The 22617-nt window shown below is 36.9% G+C and overlaps 2 protein-coding genes across 4 annotated transcripts in view; one reads left to right on the top strand and one right to left on the bottom strand.

The window, feature by feature from the left end:
• The window catches only part of LOC127619047 (diacylglycerol kinase delta-like), a 97617-nt gene extending 87300 nt beyond the window's left edge, over nt 1-10317 (top strand). For all 3 annotated transcript variants that reach the window (XM_052091769.1, XM_052091787.1, XM_052091777.1), the window contains 8 exons: nt 497-610; nt 869-1003; nt 1595-1755; nt 2321-2435; nt 5012-5101; nt 5195-5311; nt 5452-5560; nt 8395-10317. In XM_052091769.1, the coding sequence (XP_051947729.1) occupies nt 497-610; nt 869-1003; nt 1595-1755; nt 2321-2435; nt 5012-5101; nt 5195-5311; nt 5452-5560; nt 8395-8447 (894 nt within the window). In that variant the 3' untranslated portion in view covers nt 8448-10317. The remainder of the gene's footprint in view (nt 1-496; nt 611-868; nt 1004-1594; nt 1756-2320; nt 2436-5011; nt 5102-5194; nt 5312-5451; nt 5561-8394) is intronic.
• Nucleotides 10318-10424: 107 nt separating this feature from the next.
• On the bottom strand, nt 10425-16312 carry LOC127619100 (cysteine and histidine-rich domain-containing protein 1-like). The gene is made up of 11 exons (XM_052091858.1): nt 16006-16312; nt 15310-15359; nt 15078-15134; nt 14494-14648; nt 14252-14355; nt 13808-13860; nt 12576-12646; nt 12167-12269; nt 11572-11691; nt 11339-11401; nt 10425-11217 (listed from the first exon to the last, which is right to left on the bottom strand). Exons 1-11 carry the CDS (start codon nt 16067-16069, stop codon nt 10882-10884), a joined length of 1176 nt encoding a protein of 391 aa, XP_051947818.1. The 5' UTR covers nt 16070-16312; the 3' UTR covers nt 10425-10881.
• Nucleotides 16313-22617: the final 6305 nt, after the last annotated feature.

Genomic DNA, 22617 nt, shown 5'->3' on the forward strand with positions numbered 1-22617 from the left:
GGATGGAACAATCCAGAACGGCGTTCCAGCACCTCGGTCTGTGGCGCCATTCATACAGTTCAGACAGTGGGAAAAATTTGTGAAAACCACCACACCCCCCTCCCTTTCGCTTTTACGGTTTAGCCACCTTTAAAATCTCAATTTAACCGCTGAGTATAATGAAGACTAATAAATTATAATAAGTCATTTTAATATCAGTGATGTTGTACACACTGAATGCAATATGTGAACAGTATGTATATTATAGTAGATCAAAGGACTGATCTTTTTAAAGACATGACATTTTTAACAAACTCTTTCCTGTAAAACTGAAGGGGAGAAAGAAGACATCTGTGTCATCTGGTTTCAGATGAGGCATCCTAAAAATATTTATCAAACATTGTATCTTAAAATATAGATTTGTATAGAGTTTATGTAAATAAAGTATAGTTCAGATGATGTGAATGTAGTTCAGTGATGTATATTATTACTTATTTCTCCCAATTTGTTTGTGTAGAATTTTGGTGCGCCTTCATTTGATGATAAGAAGCTGGAGGTGGTGGCTGTGTTTGGCAGCATGCAGATGGCCATGTCTCGAGTCATTAACCTACAGCATCACCGCATTGCCCAGGTCTGCAGTCCACACAACACATGTTTACTGAATGATGACATACCATATATGTCTATTACTTTTCTATAAAGCTAAATATAATTACTATGACCCACACCATAACCCTTCCCCTGCAAGAAAACTTTTTCAGTTTTTGGAATTTAAAAAAAGCATTATTTATCATATTTAGACATTATTTTTCCAATTGAGGATGTTCCCAAACTGTAGATAAGTACATACAGACCAAAACATGTGGTTTGACACTGGCTCTCTCCTCAGTGTCGGCAGGTAAAAATCATCATTCTTGGTGATGAAGGTGTACCGGTGCAGGTGGACGGAGAGGCCTGGATTCAGCCACCTGGCATTGTCGAAATCCTCCACAAGAACCGAGCGCAGATGCTCACCAGAGATCGGGTGAGTCTGTGTGTTAGAGTCTGTGTGCATGCATGTGTTAGAGTGTGTGTGTGTGTGTGTGTGTGTGTGTGTGTGTGTGTGTGTGTGTGTGTGTGTGTGTTTATCACTTTGTGGGGACCAAATGTCCCCATAAGAATAGTAAAACCCGACATTTTAGACCTTGTGGGGACATTTTGAGGAAAACAGCTTATAAATCATACTAACTTGTGTTTTTTGAAAATGTAAAAATGCAGAACGTTTTCTGTGAGGGATAGGTTTAGGGGTAGGGTTAGGGGATAGAATATATCGTTTGTACAGTATAAAAACCATTATGTCTATGGAAAGTCCCCATAAAACATGGAAACACAACATGTTCCTTGATTCCTTGGAACTTCCTTGGTCAAACAGCTTCACCAGCTCAGTTTTGCTGGTTAACAGTGTTGCTATGCATGTCACAGCTAGACCAGCATCAAACCTGCATAAACCAGTATTCTGGGCCCACTGGGAAATTCATAGTCGTTTCAAGAGCGGTGCTCTTTGATGAATGTGTTTTTATCAGATGTATATAGAGGTTCTGCATTCTGTTAAAATCATGCTTTTCTGTGACATTAGGCTTTCGAGAGCACACTGAAATCGTGGGAAGACAAGCAGAAAGGTGACAGCCGGCCCGCCCGGCCGCGACTGAACTCCCAGCAGTCCATGGAGTATCTGACTGAAGAGGAATGCGCTCAGGTCCAACAACTTGGCTTAGTGGCCGACACACTCATAAACAGGTGTGTCTGTGTGTACCTGTGTGTACTAAAAGTTGCTTCTAATCCAAGAGGAATGTAACACCGCAATGCAAATCGATGCATAAGTTGGAGAGAAAGTATTAAAAGGATAGTTCACCCAAAAAGGAAAACTCTTTCGTGTTACTCCAAACCCGTATAACTTTCTTTCCTCCGTGGTACACAAAAGTAGATGTTAAGCAGTATGATAGTCTCAGTCGTCATTCACTTTCATTGCATCTTTTTTCCATACTATGAAAATGGATGGTGTCATAGGCTGTTGTTCTAACTGATCTCATTTTGTGTTCCACTGAAAAAAGAAAGTCAAACAGGTTTGGAACAAGATGAGGTGAGGAAATGATGGTAGAATTTTCCTTTTTGCTTAAACTATCCTTTAAAGTAACTTTTTTGAGGGCTATTAAATAAATCAAACTGTATGCTGTTTAGTAAGACACTGCACACATTCATGTAACTTTTGATTTTTTTCTTTTCTCTTTTATCAAAAGTTGACATAGTGACAAACCTGGTGTATGTTGCTGCTGAATGTGGTAGTAGTAATGATGTTTTGTAGGATCCGGGAAGTAGCGAAGACTCATAAGGTGGTGGAGCAGGAGTTGGCTCATGCTGTGAACGCCAGTGCTGCGGTGCTGAGTGAAGCATTCCCCTCTAAACCCTCCAGCCCTGAGGTGACATAAAACATTTTATCCATCAGACTGAGAACCTGTGAATGTAAAATGCAAAAACCATACAGAAATCTGATCTGGCAATAATGTCAATCAAATACTGTATACAGTATAATATGTACATGTATGCTGTTTTGACTGATATAATAAAGGTTACATACTTGTAAAAAATGTGTAATATATGAACAATAACTTTTTATACATTTTATGTTAATATATGGCCATATATCAGATTTCTGTATGTGTGTATTTTATGTTATGGACTGCCAAACTTAAGTGTTTAATTTATGGGATTAACCTCTGTAAACGGATTGTTCACCTAAAAATTTAAATTCTCTCATAATTTACTCACCATAATGCCATGCCAAATGAGTTTGACTTTCTTTCGTCTGCTGAATACAAACAAAAGATTTCAAGAAGAATATTTCAGCTCTATAGGTCCATACAATGCTAGTGAATGGTGGCCAGAACTCCAAAAGCTCCAAAAAAGGAGATAAAGGCAGCATAAATGTTTAATCAATATCTTCTGAAGCGATCCAGTTGGTTTTGGGTGAGAACAGACCAAAATATAACTCCCTTTTCACTTTACATCATTTAATTTCAATGGAGTGGTGGTGGCGTAGTGGCTAAAGCACTGGGCTGTTAATCAGAAGGTCGCAGGTTCTAACCCCACGGCCACAACCATTGTGTGCTTGAGCAAGGCACTTAACTCCAGGTTGCTCTGGGGGTATTGTCCCTGTAATAATTGCACTGTAAGCTTTGGATAAAAGTGTCTGCCAAATGCATAAATGTAAAATGTAAATATCTCTAGGTACAATCATGATTTCAAGCTCAGTTACACTTCCTAGTGCTTGAATTTTAATTGTTGTGTGAACAATCCCTTTGAACAATCCATTGTTTTAGTATGTATAATTATTAAATAATTTATACTTACACTGGCAGCCAAAAGTATGGAATAATGTAAATATTTTGTTGCTTCGGAAGGAAATTGGTACTTTAATTCACCAAAGTGGCATTCAACTGATCACAAAGTACAGCACCATCACTATTTGAAAAAATACATTTTTGATCAAATCTAGACAGTCCCTATTTCCAGCAGCATCACTCCAACACCTTATCCTTGAGTAATCATGCTAAATTGCTAATTTGGTGCTAGAAAATCACTTGCCATTATATCAAACACTGCTGAAAGCTATTTGGTTCATGACATGAATCTTAACATTGTCTTTGTTTTTTTGAGTTGCCACAGTATGCAATAGACTGACATGTCTGAAGGTCAATATTAGGTCAAAAATGGCAAAAAGAAACAGCTTTCTCTAGAAACTCATCAGTCAGTCATTGTTTTGAGTAATGTCTATACGATGCTTGAAAATGCTAAAAAACTGAAAATTTCATACAAAGGTGTAATATATCAGGATACAGATATTACAGGATAAGGACATCAGAGTCTCTAGTTTGAGAAATAGACAGACCACATGTCTTCAGCTGACGGCTTCATTGAATTCTACCAGTTCAACACCAGTTTCATGTACAACAGTAAAGAGAAGACTCAGGGGTGCAGGCCTTATGGGAAGAATTTTGTGGAATCAGCTAGACTGTAAGGTGTGTGTGAAGTGCCCGACAATACAGCCACATCTATGGCAAGTGCTACAGCAAGTGTGGGGTGAAATGTCATCTGAGTATCTGGACAAACTGACAGCTTGAATGCCAAGAATCTGCAAAGCTGTCATTGCTGCACGTGAAGGATTATTTTGATGAGATCTCTGAAGTAGTTTAAGAATTTCTGAAAAACAAAAAATTCTAATTTTAATAGTAATTTTCCACATTATTAATGTCCTGACTATACATTGTGATCAGTTGAATGCCACTTTGGTGAATAAAAGTACCAAATTATTTTCATAAGAGCAAAACCTGTACATTATTCCAAACTTTTGGCTGCCAGTGTATGTGATTTTATTATCATCAAAACTCGGGGAAGGGAAGAGCAAGTGAAACCCACAGCAGATGGTACTAATATTAATAAGTCAGTTTTGCATTTTAAAAGAAACCAAAGTATTTACAGAATAATTGAAGCACTCAGAATTTGAGATTAGTAATTGCATAAATTACAAAACTAAACATGAAGAATCAAGATTAATTAATTTTATCTATTGACATTTAATCACATATTTAAATGTAAAAAATACATTCATGTTATAAAATGTTCTCAGTTTGCCAAATATAATTAAATTAAATCTCAAGGTCATAATGACTTGTAGCAATGAGCGATGTGATTAGTGTCACTTTATTCCAGCACTTCTTAAAAGGTTAACAAGTGAACCTTTCCATCTCCAGTGGTTTTTGAGTGCTTGAGAAAGAAAAGCAGGTCATTTCTTTCTACTGAAGCTTTTAACATTTCCTTTATTGAGCTGCTCGTGCTGTTCTCAACAGGATGTCCATTGAATGGTGAATAGAAGAATAACTAAAGCCAGGAAGTAAATAACACTGTGCTTTTATCACTGAACACTATGAGGCTGTCACTAGGTCAAACTGAAGTCCAAGCTGAGTTGTGAACCCGTGTGTTTGTGTGTTCTCTGCAGGGTTTAAGTCGCAGTACAGCAGTAGACATTGTCAACAGCAGTAAAGTCCTCCACCAAGAGACCAAGATGCTGTTAGAGGGAAAACTACTGGTGAGGCATCACTTTCTCTGGCTATTTTCAGTACATAAATAATGCTGCCTGAAAAATGAGTAAGATAGATTTTTTTTTTGTTGTTGTGTGTAGAATTTGGATTCTTCTCAACAAGAGGATCTTCTCTCTATGGTGGACAGTCTCAGCACTGAATTACACAAGCTGGAGGACATCCACTGGATCTGTCCCAGCATGCAGTGCTCTGAAGAGGTCGGTCTATCTCTTCAGTGTGACAGTTTGTAATCATATTTTAGTTTTCATCTGTCTCATGTGATGTAAAACACAGTGTTCATCACATACACAAGTTTTTCTGAATTCATCGTCCTTCCCTTTCCCTCTTCTCACTCCAGGAATCATCCCGTGTAAGTGGTAAAAGCAGTATGAAGCTGAAAATTATGCCTAAAGGGAAGAAAGAGAGAGAGAGGTTACATAAGCAGCGGTCTAACAGCTCTCTCTCAGGTAAGAGGCCCATACATTCACTAGATGAAGCACAGCATTAACCACTTTCATATTCTAGACACTAAGTCAGTGACACTGTGGTGTCACTCTAAGCAAGCACAAGTTTTCTGACTTGATTGTAAACAAATTGCTTATTAATTGCTTAATTCCTTATTTCTATTCATTTCAAAACCCCCCTTTATCTCAACAATTAAAATCTGGGCCTTATGTCTTGCGTAGTGAATTTCTTTATAATAGTTTTTTTTTTAGTCAATCAGGCTTAACTGGTACCAGTTAACTCAATGTCAACTCAGGCTTTGATCCTGAGTTTAAGATTAGTTTGCACATACATGCACATGAATGAGTGACGTTTGCAGTGAACAGCCAATCACGTAAAATTACGTAAATCGTATTGAGAGAGAGAGAGAGCAAGAGAGATTGTGATTCTCACGAGAGAGTCAGCAGGATTTGCTGATCATTATGGAAATATTAAGAATTTAAATATATTTAAAAGCCCAAGAGATTGTTATAAAAATCTGAAACATGAAAACGCGTTCACACTGCACAAGAGATCACCATGAAATCATGAAGAATTAAAAAACATGATTTGAAATTATGAAACTATTAAAGACATTAAGAGGACTGTTAGAAGCTTAACATTTTATTTAAAATGTAAAAGCTTTTATATTTATTTAAATTGAAATGTTACTCTAATATCATTTAAATACTAATACAAATTAACATAAGCTACTATTAAATAATTAAAAAGTGAGCACTCGTAATAATGAATGCAATAATTGGTATAATTGGCAATAATAAAACGTATTTGTTGTTTTTTTTGTTTTTGTTTTTTTTATAGATGTATTTTGTGTAGCACTTATATTCAACTTCTAGTGAAATATTTTATGATCATCACTAGTACATGAAACAAATTGGGTCTCGTGCAATCCCTGATGTGTATGACTTTGTTTCTTTTGCTGAACACAAACAAAGATTTTTAGAAAAATATCTCAGCTCTGTAGGTCCATACAATACAAGTGAATGGTGATCAGGCTTGATCATCGCTTTGAAGCTCCTAAAAGAAAATTAAGTCAGCATAAAATTAATTCATAAGACGCCAGTGGTTAAATCAATGTTTTCTGAAGTGATTCAATTTGTTTTGGGTGAGAACAGACCAAAATATAACTCCTTTTTCACTATACATCTTGAAAGCAGTCTCCTTGGCAATCATGATTTCAAGCTTGATTATACTTCCTATAGCGCCCTCTAGCACTCTGTGCATGGGTCAAGCACTAGGAAGTGTAATAGAGCTTGAGATCATGATGGTACCTAGAGACTGCAATGGCATGTCTATACCCAGAACAAACTCACAACTGAGAAAGTTAACTGCGGCGCGTAAGCTATTTTAGCGATGAACAGTGGCAAAGGCAAACCTACTATTACCTAAAACCCAGGGTTGATGCAGATGTTGTTGTTTTTTCTTTCCAGTGAAGTGGGTATAACATTGAAGACTTAAACTTCAGAGTATAATGTACCATTGTACTGTATGTGCACCATTTATGTGTGTTCCAAATAAGCTCACTACACTTTTTAAAAGTAAATTCTTGTTACTACAATTTTAATTCATATTTGATGAATCAGCCTAATTGATTAAAGACCTACTAATCAAACTGGGTAACCATGGATAACAGTTTTAGTATTTGATAGCATTATATTTCAGCATCCATTAAAAAATAACTAATCATAACTGTCTTTCTCTAAGCTGTTCTGGTATTTTACCATAAGAAAATCTTTAATCTCTCAGTTTTGTTTTTTTTTTCTGTGGCTAAGCATCTGTCTGGACTCATTCTTTCACTCTTTGTCTTGAAGTCTTCTTATCAACTCCATATGTATTTGCTATCGCAGCAAGCTTGTTAACCTTTATTTTTAGCCATTATAATCACTAGTCCCTTACAGTCCCTATAATGTTTTAGCAGCATGCCAATTTTGTCCCTACAATGAAAATGATTTAAGTGAATATAGTTCATGAATGAAATTAATGTAAGTGAATAAAGTTCATGAATGAAAATAAGTCAGTTAGTACTACTTGATATGAGGTTTAATTAGTTCTTTGTTGAGTGGGCGTATTTGAAACAGTAGGGGTCAAAGGTATGTTTCTTATAAGTCCACTTGACAAAATGTAATATTTAAGGACTGTAATTACAGACAGAGCATTAAATTTCACCCCAAAAGCTTCTTAAATATTTCCATTTGTTCTAATGCATCTGACGTAATGGCCATCATTCAGGCAGTGTCCCATGCTAGCTGCAGATACTCATGAAATCCACCTTTACAAAATATCAAATCAGGTTATATTTGATTTAGTAAGTAATACAATTGATACATTTTGATTTGTTAATAATTCTTATCAATACTCAGCAAGTTTCATCGCCATGTTCTAGAAAAATAGCATCTTCGGAGGGTGTCTGCCAGACAGTAGCAACACATTATCTCAAATATATCAGAAACTAAAAATGGATTGACTCCAAGTAAATTACAGAAACAAACATGCCTTGGTGTGAAACAAATAAATCCTTTTTTTTCAAAATAAGAGGAAAAATTGGGCTTATATGGTATGTGGGCTTATTAGGGTAACTTCCCCTTCATTGTGGTAATTTTGCCTCTGGTAATCTAATGGCAACAAATTCAACGATCGATTGCACCCCACACTGGGCAGATGCACAAATACATGTTGTTGTTTGTAAAGAAACACAAAAAATCACTATCAACACATGCAGGGATCAGTCAGTCAATGCAAACCGTAAACAACATTATTATAAGCATTAATTATTAATATGTTTGTTTGCACCTGTCAGGAGCTTGGGATATCAAGGGTGGGGCGAGTGATATGGACCCTGCGGGCAACTGAAAAGCTAAAGATGTTTGCCACACCTCTGCTGTGAGGACACACCCAGCCACGGGATGCTGCTTTATGCCCAGAGAGGGAGGACATGGGACCACCCTTCCTCCCACCCTCCCTTCCCCAGTGTTTGTGAGCTTTCTTTGGATGGGCACGGCCCTGCTCTGCATTACTGTTGTGGTTTTGTTCTCTGTGGTTATGCTCTCTGCCTGCCGATGGTTTGATCTCATGGGAAACACTGGTCAGCAAAAAGCAAGAATGGACCGAAACACGCAGAATCCTTCCACTTTTTCTGTATTTTCAACAATGCAGCTCCCATGCATGAGTTAAACTGTTTTCTGTTTTTACCTTATTTTATTATCTTGCTACCTTTTTTCCTTTTCTTTGTATTCAAGCCGTCAGACACAAACTATAAACTGTTTCTTTTTTGCTCCAAAGAAAAAGACTCGGAAAGACATCTCATTTGCCCCGTCCTGTCGCCATCTGAACAACAAGGAAGTAACAAACTAAATCTTTCAAAAAAATGATTGAAATTAAGACTATGAAACAAACGTGCAAAAAAGGAATATCTTAAAGAGTGAATGTATTGTGGACATGTATTATTTGAGTAGTTAGAAATCTGCATTTAGTCTCTGTATCTCTCTATCGGAAGACCATGTAGGTTTCTGCATGCCTTTCATGCCCTTAAGCAGAAAAAAGGTCTATTTTCTCTCAGATCGTCAGCCAAGTTGTGATGGTGTATCACTAGTGTGTCAATTGAGCCGTTGTTCTAGAAGCTTCAGTGCCGTAAATCTTGTGCCAAGTTAGTAAATGGAGCGCAGTGGTTTAAAGTGAGCTGTTTCTTTGACTAGCTGTTTTGACTTTTTTTCTGCAGGGAATCTTATAAGAAAATGATGCTGTATGTCGTACATTTCAAGATGTATTTTATCTCGCCTTGCACTTTAATATAGAAAACAAATCATTTAAAAAAAGCTAACTTAAAGGTTGTGTGTTTTGCTTTGTTTTGTTTTAGCAAATTAATAATGGTATCCCATTCATAGAAAACCTATGAGTTGTTACATATGACGCAATATATAATCAAACTTTATGAATGTTATAAGGGTTCAATCTTACTGTAAACCCAGAGGTAAAGGAAAACTTGAACTTTTATCTTAATAGTGCCTAATGTATGGTTTTATCAAGAGACTCAAATGGTACAGTGTAACATTTAAAATGAGTACGCAAAAGGATATACACTTAATATTGGACAACTTGTTTTCTTGATGGATGTGAGCCAAAGTCTATAAGTATTGCTCTGTAAAAAAAAAAAAAAAAAACATAAAAATCAATCGTGGTCTTAATATGAAAGTTTGATGGACAGTCTAGTTGCCGACAGTCTCCTTAAAAACTGGACTGTATTTTTTATTTATTTTTGTTCCTTTTTGCATGTGTTGAAAGTTCCTCATCAGTGATGAATTGTTGCCGTGTGCTATTCGATTTTGATTTGCATTTGCTTTTGGGCAGAAAAACTCACTTTGTCATCACCACTTATCAGGACATTGATTGTGACTGTGTAAATCAGGTACAAGCGGAAGGCAATGCTTTTATGAACAGAACATTTATTTTTTAATTTTTCTTGGAACAGAAAAAGAACCAAAACAGAAGAGATTGACCTCTTTTTGCTGGTACCCAATTCTCTTCATTTTAAGACTACTGTTTACTTTTGAAATGTATTATTTATCTTTTTTAATTATTTAAAATATTTTTGCCATATGGTTTGCAGTTAAGCTTTCATGGCCCTGGCCCTTTTTCTGACTGCAAACACCACTACTTCAGGATTGTTGCTGTTGACTTAAAAAAATAAAGTGTGGCCATTGCTGTTTGATCTGTGTTTCAGTTTTTGATAACCATCTCACTGATTGTTTTAAGTATACTGTTTATCTCCTGCTGAGTAACTGGTCAAACATGACCTGGATACTGTACAGAAAAATATGTATGCTCACATATGTACCTTCACACACCCAAACAACATCAGAAATATTTGTAGCAAACGAGACTAGTTTAATATGTTTTGGATTATAATTATTTATTAATATGTCATACACTACAGTGAAAAGGTACATTTTCAAGGTCAATAGGTTTGTTAATGCTCTGTCATTTCTAAATCTGCATCTTGCACTGATTGAAATAATTTAGGATGAAAGGTCTGGGTCTTTAAATACTTATCCTTTATGGAGTAATGTGCAAAAATGGAGGCCAACATTTTAAGACTTTGTTTTTTAAATGTGAACTCACAATGACATTGATTTCAGAAGACAAAGGTAGCAGGGTCTGAGAAACAAAATAATACAAAAAGAAAATTCTAGATACACTAAAGTATCAAGTCCCATATTCATAAAAAATATACCATGTATAATTGTAAACAATACATAAATTACATTTCCATAACTATCTGGACAATAAACTATTTTTCTAGGTTGACATTTGCAGGCTCTTCTAGCTTAGGAGGACAATCACCTTCTGTTTTTTCTTCTTTCTTCTCTGTCTTTTCCTCTCTCTCTTTCTTCTCCTCCTCCTCCTCCTCGTCTTCCCAGTCCGACTCGCTGATGTCATCATCTGAGATGTCCCAGTCAGGTTTGACGTACTCCTGTTCTGGGTTGTTCGGCTCATTGTTGACCTCTGGCTGGGGTTTGTGTTTGGGGTCCTCCAGTTTACCCCAGGCTAGAGCATCAGCCTTCCGCATGGTCACCTCAACTTTAGAGGGCACCATGTTCACAAAGCTGTTGTTTATGTCAATCACCTATGAGAACAGAGTTGAATACAGATGGTAAATTGAGTCTCATTTGTGTGGTTATTACTTAAGATTTCATAGTTGCGTTGCTAAATCAGCAGAATAGGTATGTGAAAAGGGAACAACTTACCCCCCATAAATGGATGTCCTTGTGAAACACTTTGTCGCCCTCAAACTGAATGTGGCAGGTTAACTGACAATTGAAAGAGATAACAAAACACAAACTGACATATTTGTAACTTACATAAACACAAAATCTGTGTTTATAAAATTCATAAAATGTGAATGCTTATGTGAAGTGACTCTTTCAGTAACAGAAGTCTTTCAAGTTATGTGCACAGATGAGGAAAGTTTAAAACTCACCACTGTGTGGTTTGCCTCTATGTAGGAATGCTCTGGGCAGGAATTCTTGGCATAGATTGTGACCACGACCTGGTTTCCTGTCTGATGCCAGTCATACCGACATGCCACCTTCTTTTTGTCCTGTAGATCAAAATATATGACCGCTGTCTACCTACTATCCATACTAACACACTTCTGATTCTGAACATTTAGTAGAATGTCTTGGTGAGAACAAAAAGCAACAACCTGAAGAAAGCAAGGATGGATGGATGGAAGGAAGGAAGGAAGTAAGGAAGGAAGGAAGGAAAGGTATATGGATGGATGGAGGAAGGAAGGAAAGGTATATGGATGGATGGAGGAAGGAAGGAAGGAAAGGTATATGGATGGATGGAGGAAGGAAGGAAAGGTATATGGATGGATGGATGAAGGAAGGAAGGAAAGGTATATGGATGGATGGAGGAAGGAAGGAAGGAAAGGTATATGGATGGATGGAAGGAAAGAAGGAAGGAAGGGTATATAGATGGATGGATGGAAGGAAGGAAGGAAGGAAGGAAGGAAGAGAGGAGGGGTTGGTTGTAATTGATTATACAGCATGTGACCATTTCAATTGTTGTACCTGTTTGAGTATCCAGCAGTGTTTCCCTGCAGTACAGCCTTTCTGATCCAGGAAGTCATTAAAATCAGTGGTCTTTATGCAACAGCAATTCCAGTATTTGTATCTATAAAATGAATAGCAGATGGGAGTTAATATCATGCATTTCCCTACTTTCCCTAAACTTTTAAACTTTTAAGTTTACTAGTCAAAGCTCTAATCTTTGATTAGGTTTTCATTTCTTGTTGAAAAAGACTACACATGAGGGGCCGATCCCAGATCAGAAGCTTCATAAAAACAGGCCTTGTTGTTGGAGTTTAAACAGATACTGGGATTGAGGAAAAAATTTTTATTTAAAGTCTGGAACAGATAAGAAAAGGCAGAGGCTGAGTCACATCTCTAGATAAACCCTTAAGCACTGCAGTTTTCTTACCCTTCGTGGAAGACTGGTACTCCAGGGTGATATGTGCAGATCTCTGCGTCAGTCTCTGGACCCTGGTAAAACTGTACACAAAACAGATCAACACAGCTGTTGTACGACTCACACAACATACTTTATCACTATTTATTTTTTTAAGTATTAGCTGTCTTCAAATCTCGGCTCAAGAGATTACATTCAACATTAACTCGCATAGAAAAACAAAAAAGCGCTGATTCGCCAGAGGCTTAGCACAAGCTTGGCCTCATCTGTTTACTGCCTTCATGCATGAAAACACACTAATTTTTCTACTCCTCCAAATAAAAAAATGAGCAAGCAGAAGAAATGCAGGTAATATTTTGATACCTCTCAGTGGAAAAAGAAAAAAAATCAACTCCTTTATCTATGACTAGAACTAATCTCATGTTATTAACCTCTAACAACTGTTAAATTGCCATTAACTGTCACTAAAGAGAACAAATATAATCTTATCTGGACTAAAGTACAGTTCCTCTGAGTAATTAACATCAACTGCTAACATTATAAACATTCTGTATTTCAGCCAACTAATCTATTAAAGAAATATCCTTTCGCAAAGAAGGAATAGTGTAATAGAGGGCAGTAAGGTCAAATCCCAGCGAAGGATCTGAACATACAGCTACTGTAATTAATCAAACTCCTCTCTCGTGTGTCCATTCATCACCTCATTATTACAACAGCTGATCTACCATCAGCTTATGCCCTTCCTGTCCTTGAAATCACTTAGAAGGACAAGGGAAGATGATCCTAAAATCACTGACACACAGATTAAGTGGGAAAAGTCTTTACTTGATTGCAGCAGTGTAATTCTTAATTATGCCCACTAGAGGACATTAAACAGTGTTTTAATATATTCGAAACAAGCTTTTTGCAACATTTGCATCATTCATTCTATTGTAAATTACACAGTGCACTGCTTGTAAAAAAGCAATCTTTGAATCTGTTGTGTTGTCAGGTCATACTTGCAAAAATATGTTTGTTTGTTTGTTTGTTTTTCATTTCAAACATTTGCCAAAATACTTATAAAATGTTTTTCCTGTAGATCTAATGATAAAAAGAAAACAAACAACAAAAAATCCAAAACAAAAACATAAGACAAGAAATGAAAAACAACAAAAAAGAAAAGAAAACAAACCAAAACAAGACAAGACAAACAAAAATAATTAAATAAAAATAACACCAAAATATACATTCACACAAGCACTTACTGTTTTGCATCCTGCATTTTTGCACTTAACCCCAACCACAACAATTTTACTCTCTGGGGGACAGTGAGGGGTGGAAGAAGGAAAGGAAAAAGAACAGAGGGAAAACCAGATCAGATAGTTGTAAAGTCATAGAAATTTAACAGGAAAATAAATTAAACCAAATGATTTCTTAAAATGTGCAATAGCACATTACAAGTCAATACTGAAACCAGTAAACATCACTAGTGCCTAAACTGCAGCAGTCATGAGTGACCTGAGGCCACAGCAGGGGACTTTTTGTGTATGTTTTTACAGGCGGCACAAGTGACAGATCATTGACAGGTGGTCCTAAAAACTACAGCTTTTTAGATTTTGGATTTAACACGTTTTCAGAGCATGACTGCCTCCTCAAGTAACAAACTGCTTGGTCTGTATTGTGTAAGAGTTTGCAATAGGATTGTTCACCAAGCTTCTCTCTCTTCTCCCTCTCATTGATCTCCATTTGCTTCACAATCTGAGCCAGAGAGGAAGAGACCTTCACCCGCAGCTTAGCCATGGGCTCATCTGAACTGGGTGCGAAAAAAAAAATAATAATAATAATTTTACTGTCTGATTCTGATTGACAGTCTGAAGGACTGTACTTTTCAAATTGAGGAAAATACCCTTTTTGTGTTGTTGGGGGGCATATGTACTCTCTCTATACATACCTGGGTCTCTCTTTTTCCAGGGCTTCTGCTGACTTGGGTCCCTGGTAGATAATTTCATCTCCACTGTGCTGCATCATGTCTCCCTTATCAGACGTCACCTCCGGCCGCAGTGGTTCCTGAGGCTTCTCATTACTATGGCACCCACGAGTGCAGCCCTGAGAGGACAAGCACAGAGGGCAACATCCAACACAAAGCAAATAATGACATGTTTGAGATAGTGTGAATGTGCATGACCCTAACACAATGATTATTATTTATGAACACTGCATTTGTGCTACTCTAGTTTACTCTGCATTGTGGCACTGCTAACATTGGCTCCTGTATGAAACATTGCTTGTGTTTGTCCCTATTTTTATGTTGCTTTGGCTAAAAGCCAAATTAATTATTGCAAATGTAATTAATTCAGTCCCTCCATTGAATGTATTAATTGTATCTGTTAAACAAGTTTATATTTGTACATTTTAATATTTGTATTTTGAGCATGTCTATGACATATTTTATAACTTTGTTAATTGTGTACTAAGTGCTATGAATTAAAAGCAGTGCAAGACTCAACTGTCACTATTCTCATTTCATTAACATACCTTGATTGACAAGAACTCTGAGAAATCTGTCGTTCTCTTTTTACAACAGGACCAGCCCTGAGGATAAAATCCAAAACAAACAGCTACATCAGACAGCCATTAACAAAGCAGAATTTGAATATAAAGCTCCTTAAAAGCAACACACCTTCAGTGTGTGGTTAATCAAGTTACAACAGTCACAGAACAGAGCAGTCAGTGTTTTGTACAAAGACTAAACAAATTTTACGCTCACCTTTAGGACATCATGGAAGATTGGCACACCAGGGTGATACTGACAGGCATCTTCAATGGGCGAGAAAGAACATGAGTTTAGTAAATGGCATTTGCAAACAGAAATGTCAGTCCCATCACTCTTTTTATGAAGAATTGTGGACAAACAGGGCAACTCACATTAACACATTCAAACACACACATACACACTTCTTTGGTATCTCATGGTGTAGTCCAGCAAGGAGTGTGGGGAGAGCAACCATTTATAGAAGTAACATTGGATTAGGACAAATAAGAACATGAGCTGGTGATGAGACTTGATGGACCTTACAGATATGACATGTCAGTCCCTTGCATCTGTGTATTCTACCAACATTGCAAATGTTATAAATAAAACAGGAGGCTGTTGTTCTGTCCTATTGCAAAATTAAATTAATGTCAATACACAACTCCAGGTCTCTAAGCCTTTGAATAAATAGTTCTCTTTATATAATTCCACCTCTAACAGCAGCTTTTCAGGCACAGTTTAGAAAGCGATAAAAACCTTTTGCCTATGTCATGTCAAACTGCGAGTTGTTGGTAGATTTATAACAGCAGCCCAGTGATACAAACCACTACCTTCACATGAACAATTACAACATATTCAGTGTTCATGCAGACCCATCATTCTCCATTTGCATTCAATATATACATTTGAGGAAAAAAAATCATAATTTACCATCTGAGTTTTTGTCAGCATCAAATCGCCCTCCACAGCCTCTGTTATAACACAGCAGAGCCATGATAACCTGTTTGATATCCACGTTGTCTTTTTATGTTTTTTGGGGGGGGTTTTGTCTCTCACTCGATCTCTGGACAGCCTGTGTTTGTCTCTGGTACTTATAAAGTTGCAGTGAAGCTTCTCCAGAACTTTCAGCAGAAGAACGATCCAGAAGGAACAACTATGTGTACGTCCACGGAAAGAAAAGGAGAGATTTTTCTAGTCTAATGAACTCTATAAATAGCCAGTGCCATGCTCTCGTTCACTCTCGTTCTCTCTCTCTCTCCTTACAGCTGTTGGTTTCATTCCAAGAGGGTGTGACATATTAGGTCCAGAGAGAGATGGGGCAATGTTGGTTGGGGGCACAGCTGAGTCTCGGATACTTCACTAAAATCACCAACAAGGCAACAGAATAAAAATGATAACATTTCTTTACAAAGACTGAGATATAATATGAAATAGGTGAGACATGGGCTAGTTGTCTCACTTTTTACTCCTTAGGGTAGGTGTATTATTGATAGTCAGTTTCTGCATAGCCACATGGATAACAATAAACAATACTTTTACAGCATTTATTATCATATAGTAATACTTTTTTTATCAAATGTTCTATGTCAACATTAGTTAATGCACTATGAACTAACATGAACTAACAATAAATAATTGTATTTTTATTAACTAACATTAACAAAGATTAACAGACCATATTCACGGCAGTGCTATCTTTGAATTTGTTCTGGGAATGACAACGAGGTTGTGAGGGAAAGACTTACATCTATTAAATGGCACAAAGAGTATAAAGCTGTAAAAAGCTCCTAGATCGAATATTCCTCAACTCATGTTGTCTGGGGATATTTGTTTACTGAATGCTCTTGAAAACATATTTTTTCAATGATCCAAAAACCCTTTAAACTGCAGTACGACCCATTGAAGTGACTGTACTTTTATACCTCACAGCCTTGTTGTAATTTCTGTCAAAAATCCAAGATGGCGCTGCTATGAATAAGCTCTATAAAAGCTGTTAAAAAATTAATTGTTCATTCTTAGTTCATGATACCGAACGCATTAACTAATGCAAACAATTGGAACCTTATTGTAAAGTGTTACCGCCACATGCATTGTACATTGAAGTCTTGGCTACAAAAAAAGCTACTGAACATTTTCAATGTTCTTTACTGGGGGGAAAAAAGATACAGTTTATTGAAAACAAGTTGACCATTTGTGACAACCTGCACCAATAAAAGGCATTATGTTACAATGGAACTTGCAATTAAACCAATGGAGAAGAATAACTCATGCGAACATTGTGGGGTGACAGGGGAACTGGTCCTCGCTATCACAACCACTACAACCATATCTACACATCGCTTTAAGCCAATTATGGCCAGCCCTAACATTTTGGGGGCCCTAGGCAGATTTTCAAAATGGGGCCCCCGTACCTACAAGTAGGCCTACACCTATTCAAACACACCCAACATTAATACCAAAGCAAGCTTAAAATTGTGCAAATAAACATGTCTATTTATTCAAAAGTGCATAACAAAATGTTTGTGTGTGTGTGTGTGTGTGTGTGTGTGTGTGTGTGTGTGTGTGGAGAGAGAGAGAGAGAGAGAGAGAGCATTATTTAAAAATGCATAATTATCAACTGTAGTTTATCAGCACATTTACAGTATCTACTTCGGAAGTATAAAAAAGAAAGAACATATATTTTTTAAACAAACACATAAAATGCACAAATTAATAAATATATGTTGTTATGTGCAAATATATGTTGTTATAGGCTAAATACTGGTTTATCCTATTTTTACCCTGATATATAATAAAACAACATCATTGTATAAGTATTGTGACTGAATTTATCTACGTCGCTGTTAGTGGGAAGAAACAAGAAACGCACATAATGTGTAATGTAATGATACCACGACACTGCTGTCTTTAAATTGGGAGCGCGGCTTTAGAGCGGTCTCTTCAGTAAAAATAATGATCGTAATAATAATATGGCCAATTTATACCAGACCAGCTTCCAAAATTGACAGAATCATATTGAATTCGACATTGTGTTACTTGAAGAGTTAAGGGTTAAAGTTATTTCCTCATCCCCAATAATAGCAATATTTGTTAATTGTCATACTTTGTCTAATTCTGCTGACTTTATAACTGATCTTCAAAATCAATCATGTTTTACTGTGAATTAAGTCATTCTATGACAATCATAGAAGTCATATCATGCAAGTTGTAACTTACATAAACATCTGGACTTGTGAAACGGAACATCCCCTTGTGGTTCAACATGGAATGGCAGTGACAGCCAGCACCTTCTTATCCACTTTCATTCATTTCTGGCTTTTTTAATTCAGGGTTTGTAGATCATTGGTTAAATGGACAGATCAGACGTCTACATTTTTATTTCTTTTTTTTTCTTGGTGCAAAGGGCAAAATGGCGCATTTACCTATTTGAATGAATATCAGATGCTAAAATTACATCGAGTTATAGTCCTTACCAGGAAAATGCTTTTAGGCCTACGTCTGTTGTTGTTTATGCTTGAGGACTTGCTATTGGCTGTTGTCATGAGGTACATGTGTGCAGGTTTTGGGGACTGTTTGAGAGTGTTATTAATTAAATAATTATATAATGGGGGGGTTGTAGTTATGTCATTTTATGTAATGACATGGATTTTTTTTCTAGTTACCATGGGTGATATTAGTGTTCTTTTGAGATTAGTTTTTATACTGTACAACAGGAAAAGCGTTAATACAAAGCATTTTGTAACGTTGAATCAAATGGCTTAATTGACACTGCTTGACAGCGCCGCAAATTTGGTGACTATAGTCTTCCATTAACCGTCGTTGTGCTGCACTGCGCAGAGGCAAAAAGTGTGTTTCAAATTATAAATCATGAAAAGGTGATACTGCTCTTTAATTACTTGAGCCAAAATGTAATTTTTCTTTCAATAAAGTTTTATCTTAAAAGTGACTGCTTCATTTCGCCAAAGACAAGCAGCGATGAAGAGGTAGAGCACAAATAAAACACTTTGCTAATTTATTCAAACATCAGTTGTCTGTCAGCGTATCAAATATATTTGAAACGCCATCGATTCTGGTGCAGTTAAACTGGAAATGCACTGAGGATGATGCAAATAACACCCAGGTATATGATAAGTGTAACTGTGTATGCCATGTTAGTCAATAAACAAAACATAATAAGATCATGAAGCACATATTTTATTTACACCACTTTGTAAACATCAGTCTTATTCACTAAAATGCCTTGCTTGCTTTCTGCATGTTCTTCATGAGTTAAAAGCAGCTCATTCATTCATACAGACAGAATCATCACAGACGTTTTGAAATATTTTGACCAAATCAGAGCACAAAACAATACAAAGACATTTGTAACTTCTAAATGAGAGATGTTTATGGTGGTGTTTACGGTTGGCGTGTGAACTGGCGAAGTTGGCGATTAAAATTTAAAAAAATGATTGACAGAAGTGAATTCAGGAAGTTCTTTCACACTTTCAGAAATAATGATTTTTTTAAACTGTTTTTTAAATATATATTTGGCTATGCCACTGACTATAGACCATTTGTCCCTGATTGAGACCATGTGTACAGTACACCTAGTATTAAGAGTGGAGATAGTCTTTGATTTCATGAGGACACACATCAACTATGTCTGTTTTACTAAATGATAATAAAGCGCAAAAAAAGGAAAAGACGAGAAAGAAAAACATTAAAAACCGGCGCACTGTTTCTCTTAATATCCCCAAAAATGACGTTAAGAGCGGAATCCTTTTTTTTTCAGTGCTGTACCTGTATCTGAGCTTATGGTGTGCATACGTGCTGCCCATATCTCTGTACCTATTGTAGGCATGTTCATGCATTCCGTGCGTACGCTTATTCCCCTAAACGGCCGCTACAACTGCCCATAAATGTAGTCCCAGGGACGTACTGGGACTGAAATTCAGCCCGGGATTTTAAGATGGAGAGGCCTTTTACGTGAGTGCCCTTGCTGCACGAGCAGAAGCGATTTTTGCAGTTATTTTAATTCTAATAGTGTTTTTATGGTATAAAGAGAATCAGATTACACTGAAGACCTTCAAGAAATTTTAGGATGACACCTGCCTCTTCAGGTTGTATAAGCAAGTCACCACTGCACTGAACACAACTAGGTCAGCTAAACCTAATCTCGAACACATAAGTCACAGTATAGTTAGTATACTGCTAACTACCAGCATGTCATGTGTACAGTCAGTCGGAGTGATAAAATGGTTACAAATACCCACTCAGATACTCAAAAACCACAATGCAGTCCCATAAAATAGAGATTTGTGTGTGTGTGTGTGTGTGTCCTCACTTTCAACTCTCCCTGGCTCAGTTTCCCCTGTGCTGGACCCTGCCTCTGCTTACTGATTGTACAGCTGAGAAGAACATGAGAAGAACATCAGTAATAAATATGACTAAGAATAATACATTTTCTAATACAATCTGTGCTTCAGTCAGGTTATTATCTAGTATGTGGAACTATTGGCATTTTATCCTATATGTAAATATGTAATATTCTGCTGTATTTTTCTATTTTGTGTGTGTGTGTCCTTAATAAAGCTTTGATTGATTGATTGATTGATTGATTGATATGCCTAATATATTATTTTATATATATTTATTTTATTATATATATTGATTGATATGCCTACCCAGCCTTGCACACTGCCCCTCTACCTGTCTGTTTCCTGGTTTCTGCTGCTTCTCCGCCTCTTCCTCCTCCTCCTCTCTCCTCCTCTCTTCTCCTGCTCCTCCTCTTCTCTCTTCCTACATTGGAATTCTACCAAGCCATGTAATAAATGCCTATATTTAAATGCAAATATAAACAATTTCAGTGTATAATAAATCACTAATATATCCCTAATCGTGCACCTGTCCTGTCCATGCTGCTGGGTCCTTCCTCATCTGCACCTCCGGCTGCCACAGCACTCTTTCCACTATGGAAAAGGTCTGTTAATTTGGCGCATTTAGCTGCCTCTTGTGCCAAAAAAATTTTCTTTTTAATTCTTATTTTTTCTGCCCCAACCATTTCTTTCTCTTCTATCCTTCTTTTTGCCATTTTTACCGTTCGTATCTGTTGCATTCACACAAACCAGCCAAACATGACCAAAAGTAAACTCCTTTGATCGGCGCCTAGTTTGAGCCAATCGGATGTCAGGAAAAACGAGAATCAGTCCAAGTTGGGAGGGGCCGCTCGTATCCCCCCTCAGATTGAAAGTATTAGTCTGGCCCGGTCTGAATCTCACACACACACACACACAGCGTTCCGCTGCAGCTGAGAGGCCGGTTAGACCGGTCGCGTATCATTAAAAAAAAAAAAAAAAAAAACTCTTTGACCACCGGCCGGTCTTCGGCCTGAAATGGACCGGCCGTTCGGGATTGTTCCCGGTATTCCCGATGGCCAGTCCGCCCCTGTGTAGTCCTGTTTCAAAAGGTTAAAAAAAAATGCATTTGCACCGTTATTGTGCTTAATTGGCATCATTTGCAAAGGAAAAACTAAAAAAACATCGGATAATAATAAAAACAGCAGGTAGGGAGATGTAGGCCTATGTTATTTTGTGTCCCAAATCTTGCTCTCCTCTTTCAACATACAAAAGAACGGCTCGTGCCCATTTTTCTATTTGACATAGGAAACATTTAAGAAAAACTGATTAAAATAATGAAGACAGAGGGTATATGGAGATGTGGGTGATGTTTAATTGTTATATTATAATTATTCTATATTATTGCGCTCTCTCTCTATGGGCCCTATGCAGCCGCAAATGTCGCTTAATAGGCAGGGCCCGATCAGTGTTCATTTTTACAGCGTCTTTAGTTTAGTCATAGTTTTAGTCTTTTGACAAAAATGTCCATTCAAATTAGTCAATATTTCATCATGTTTTCATGAATCATTAATTTTAGCAAGCTTTACCCTGACTCTGAGTTGTAATATAATGTAAACGGGTGGCCAAAAGTTTGGAATAATTATGTACAGATTTGGCTCTTATAGAAATAAATTTGTACTTTTAATCTCCAAGTGGCATTCAAATTACTATTACAATTTGAAACCATTTTTTTAGAACTTCTTAAACTACTTCAGAGTTCTCAATAAAAAATCCTCCACGTGCAGCAATGACAGCTTTGCAGATTCTTGATATTCAAGCGGTCAGTTTGTCCAGATACTCAGGTGACATTTCCTGTAGCACTTGCCATAGATGTGGCTGTCTTGTCGGGCACTTCTCATGCCCCTTACAGTCTAGCTGATCCCTCAAAAGCTCAATGGGATTAAGATCCATAACACTCTTTTCCAATTATCTGTTGTCCAAAGTCTGTTTCTTTGCCCATTCTAACATTTTCTTTTAGTTTTTCTGTTACAAAAGTTGCCTTTTCTTTGCACTTTTTCCCATAAGGCCTGCATCCCCAAGTCTTCTCTTTACTGTTGTGCATGAAACTGGTGTTGAACTGGTAGAATTCAATGAAGCTGTCATCTGAGGACATGTGAGGCGTCTCTTTCTCAAACTAGAGACTCTGATGTACTTATCTTCTTGT

Source organism: Xyrauchen texanus, chromosome 2 (genome assembly GCF_025860055.1).
Source record: "Xyrauchen texanus isolate HMW12.3.18 chromosome 2, RBS_HiC_50CHRs, whole genome shotgun sequence".
NCBI classification, from domain to species: Eukaryota; Metazoa; Chordata; class Actinopteri; order Cypriniformes; family Catostomidae; genus Xyrauchen; species Xyrauchen texanus.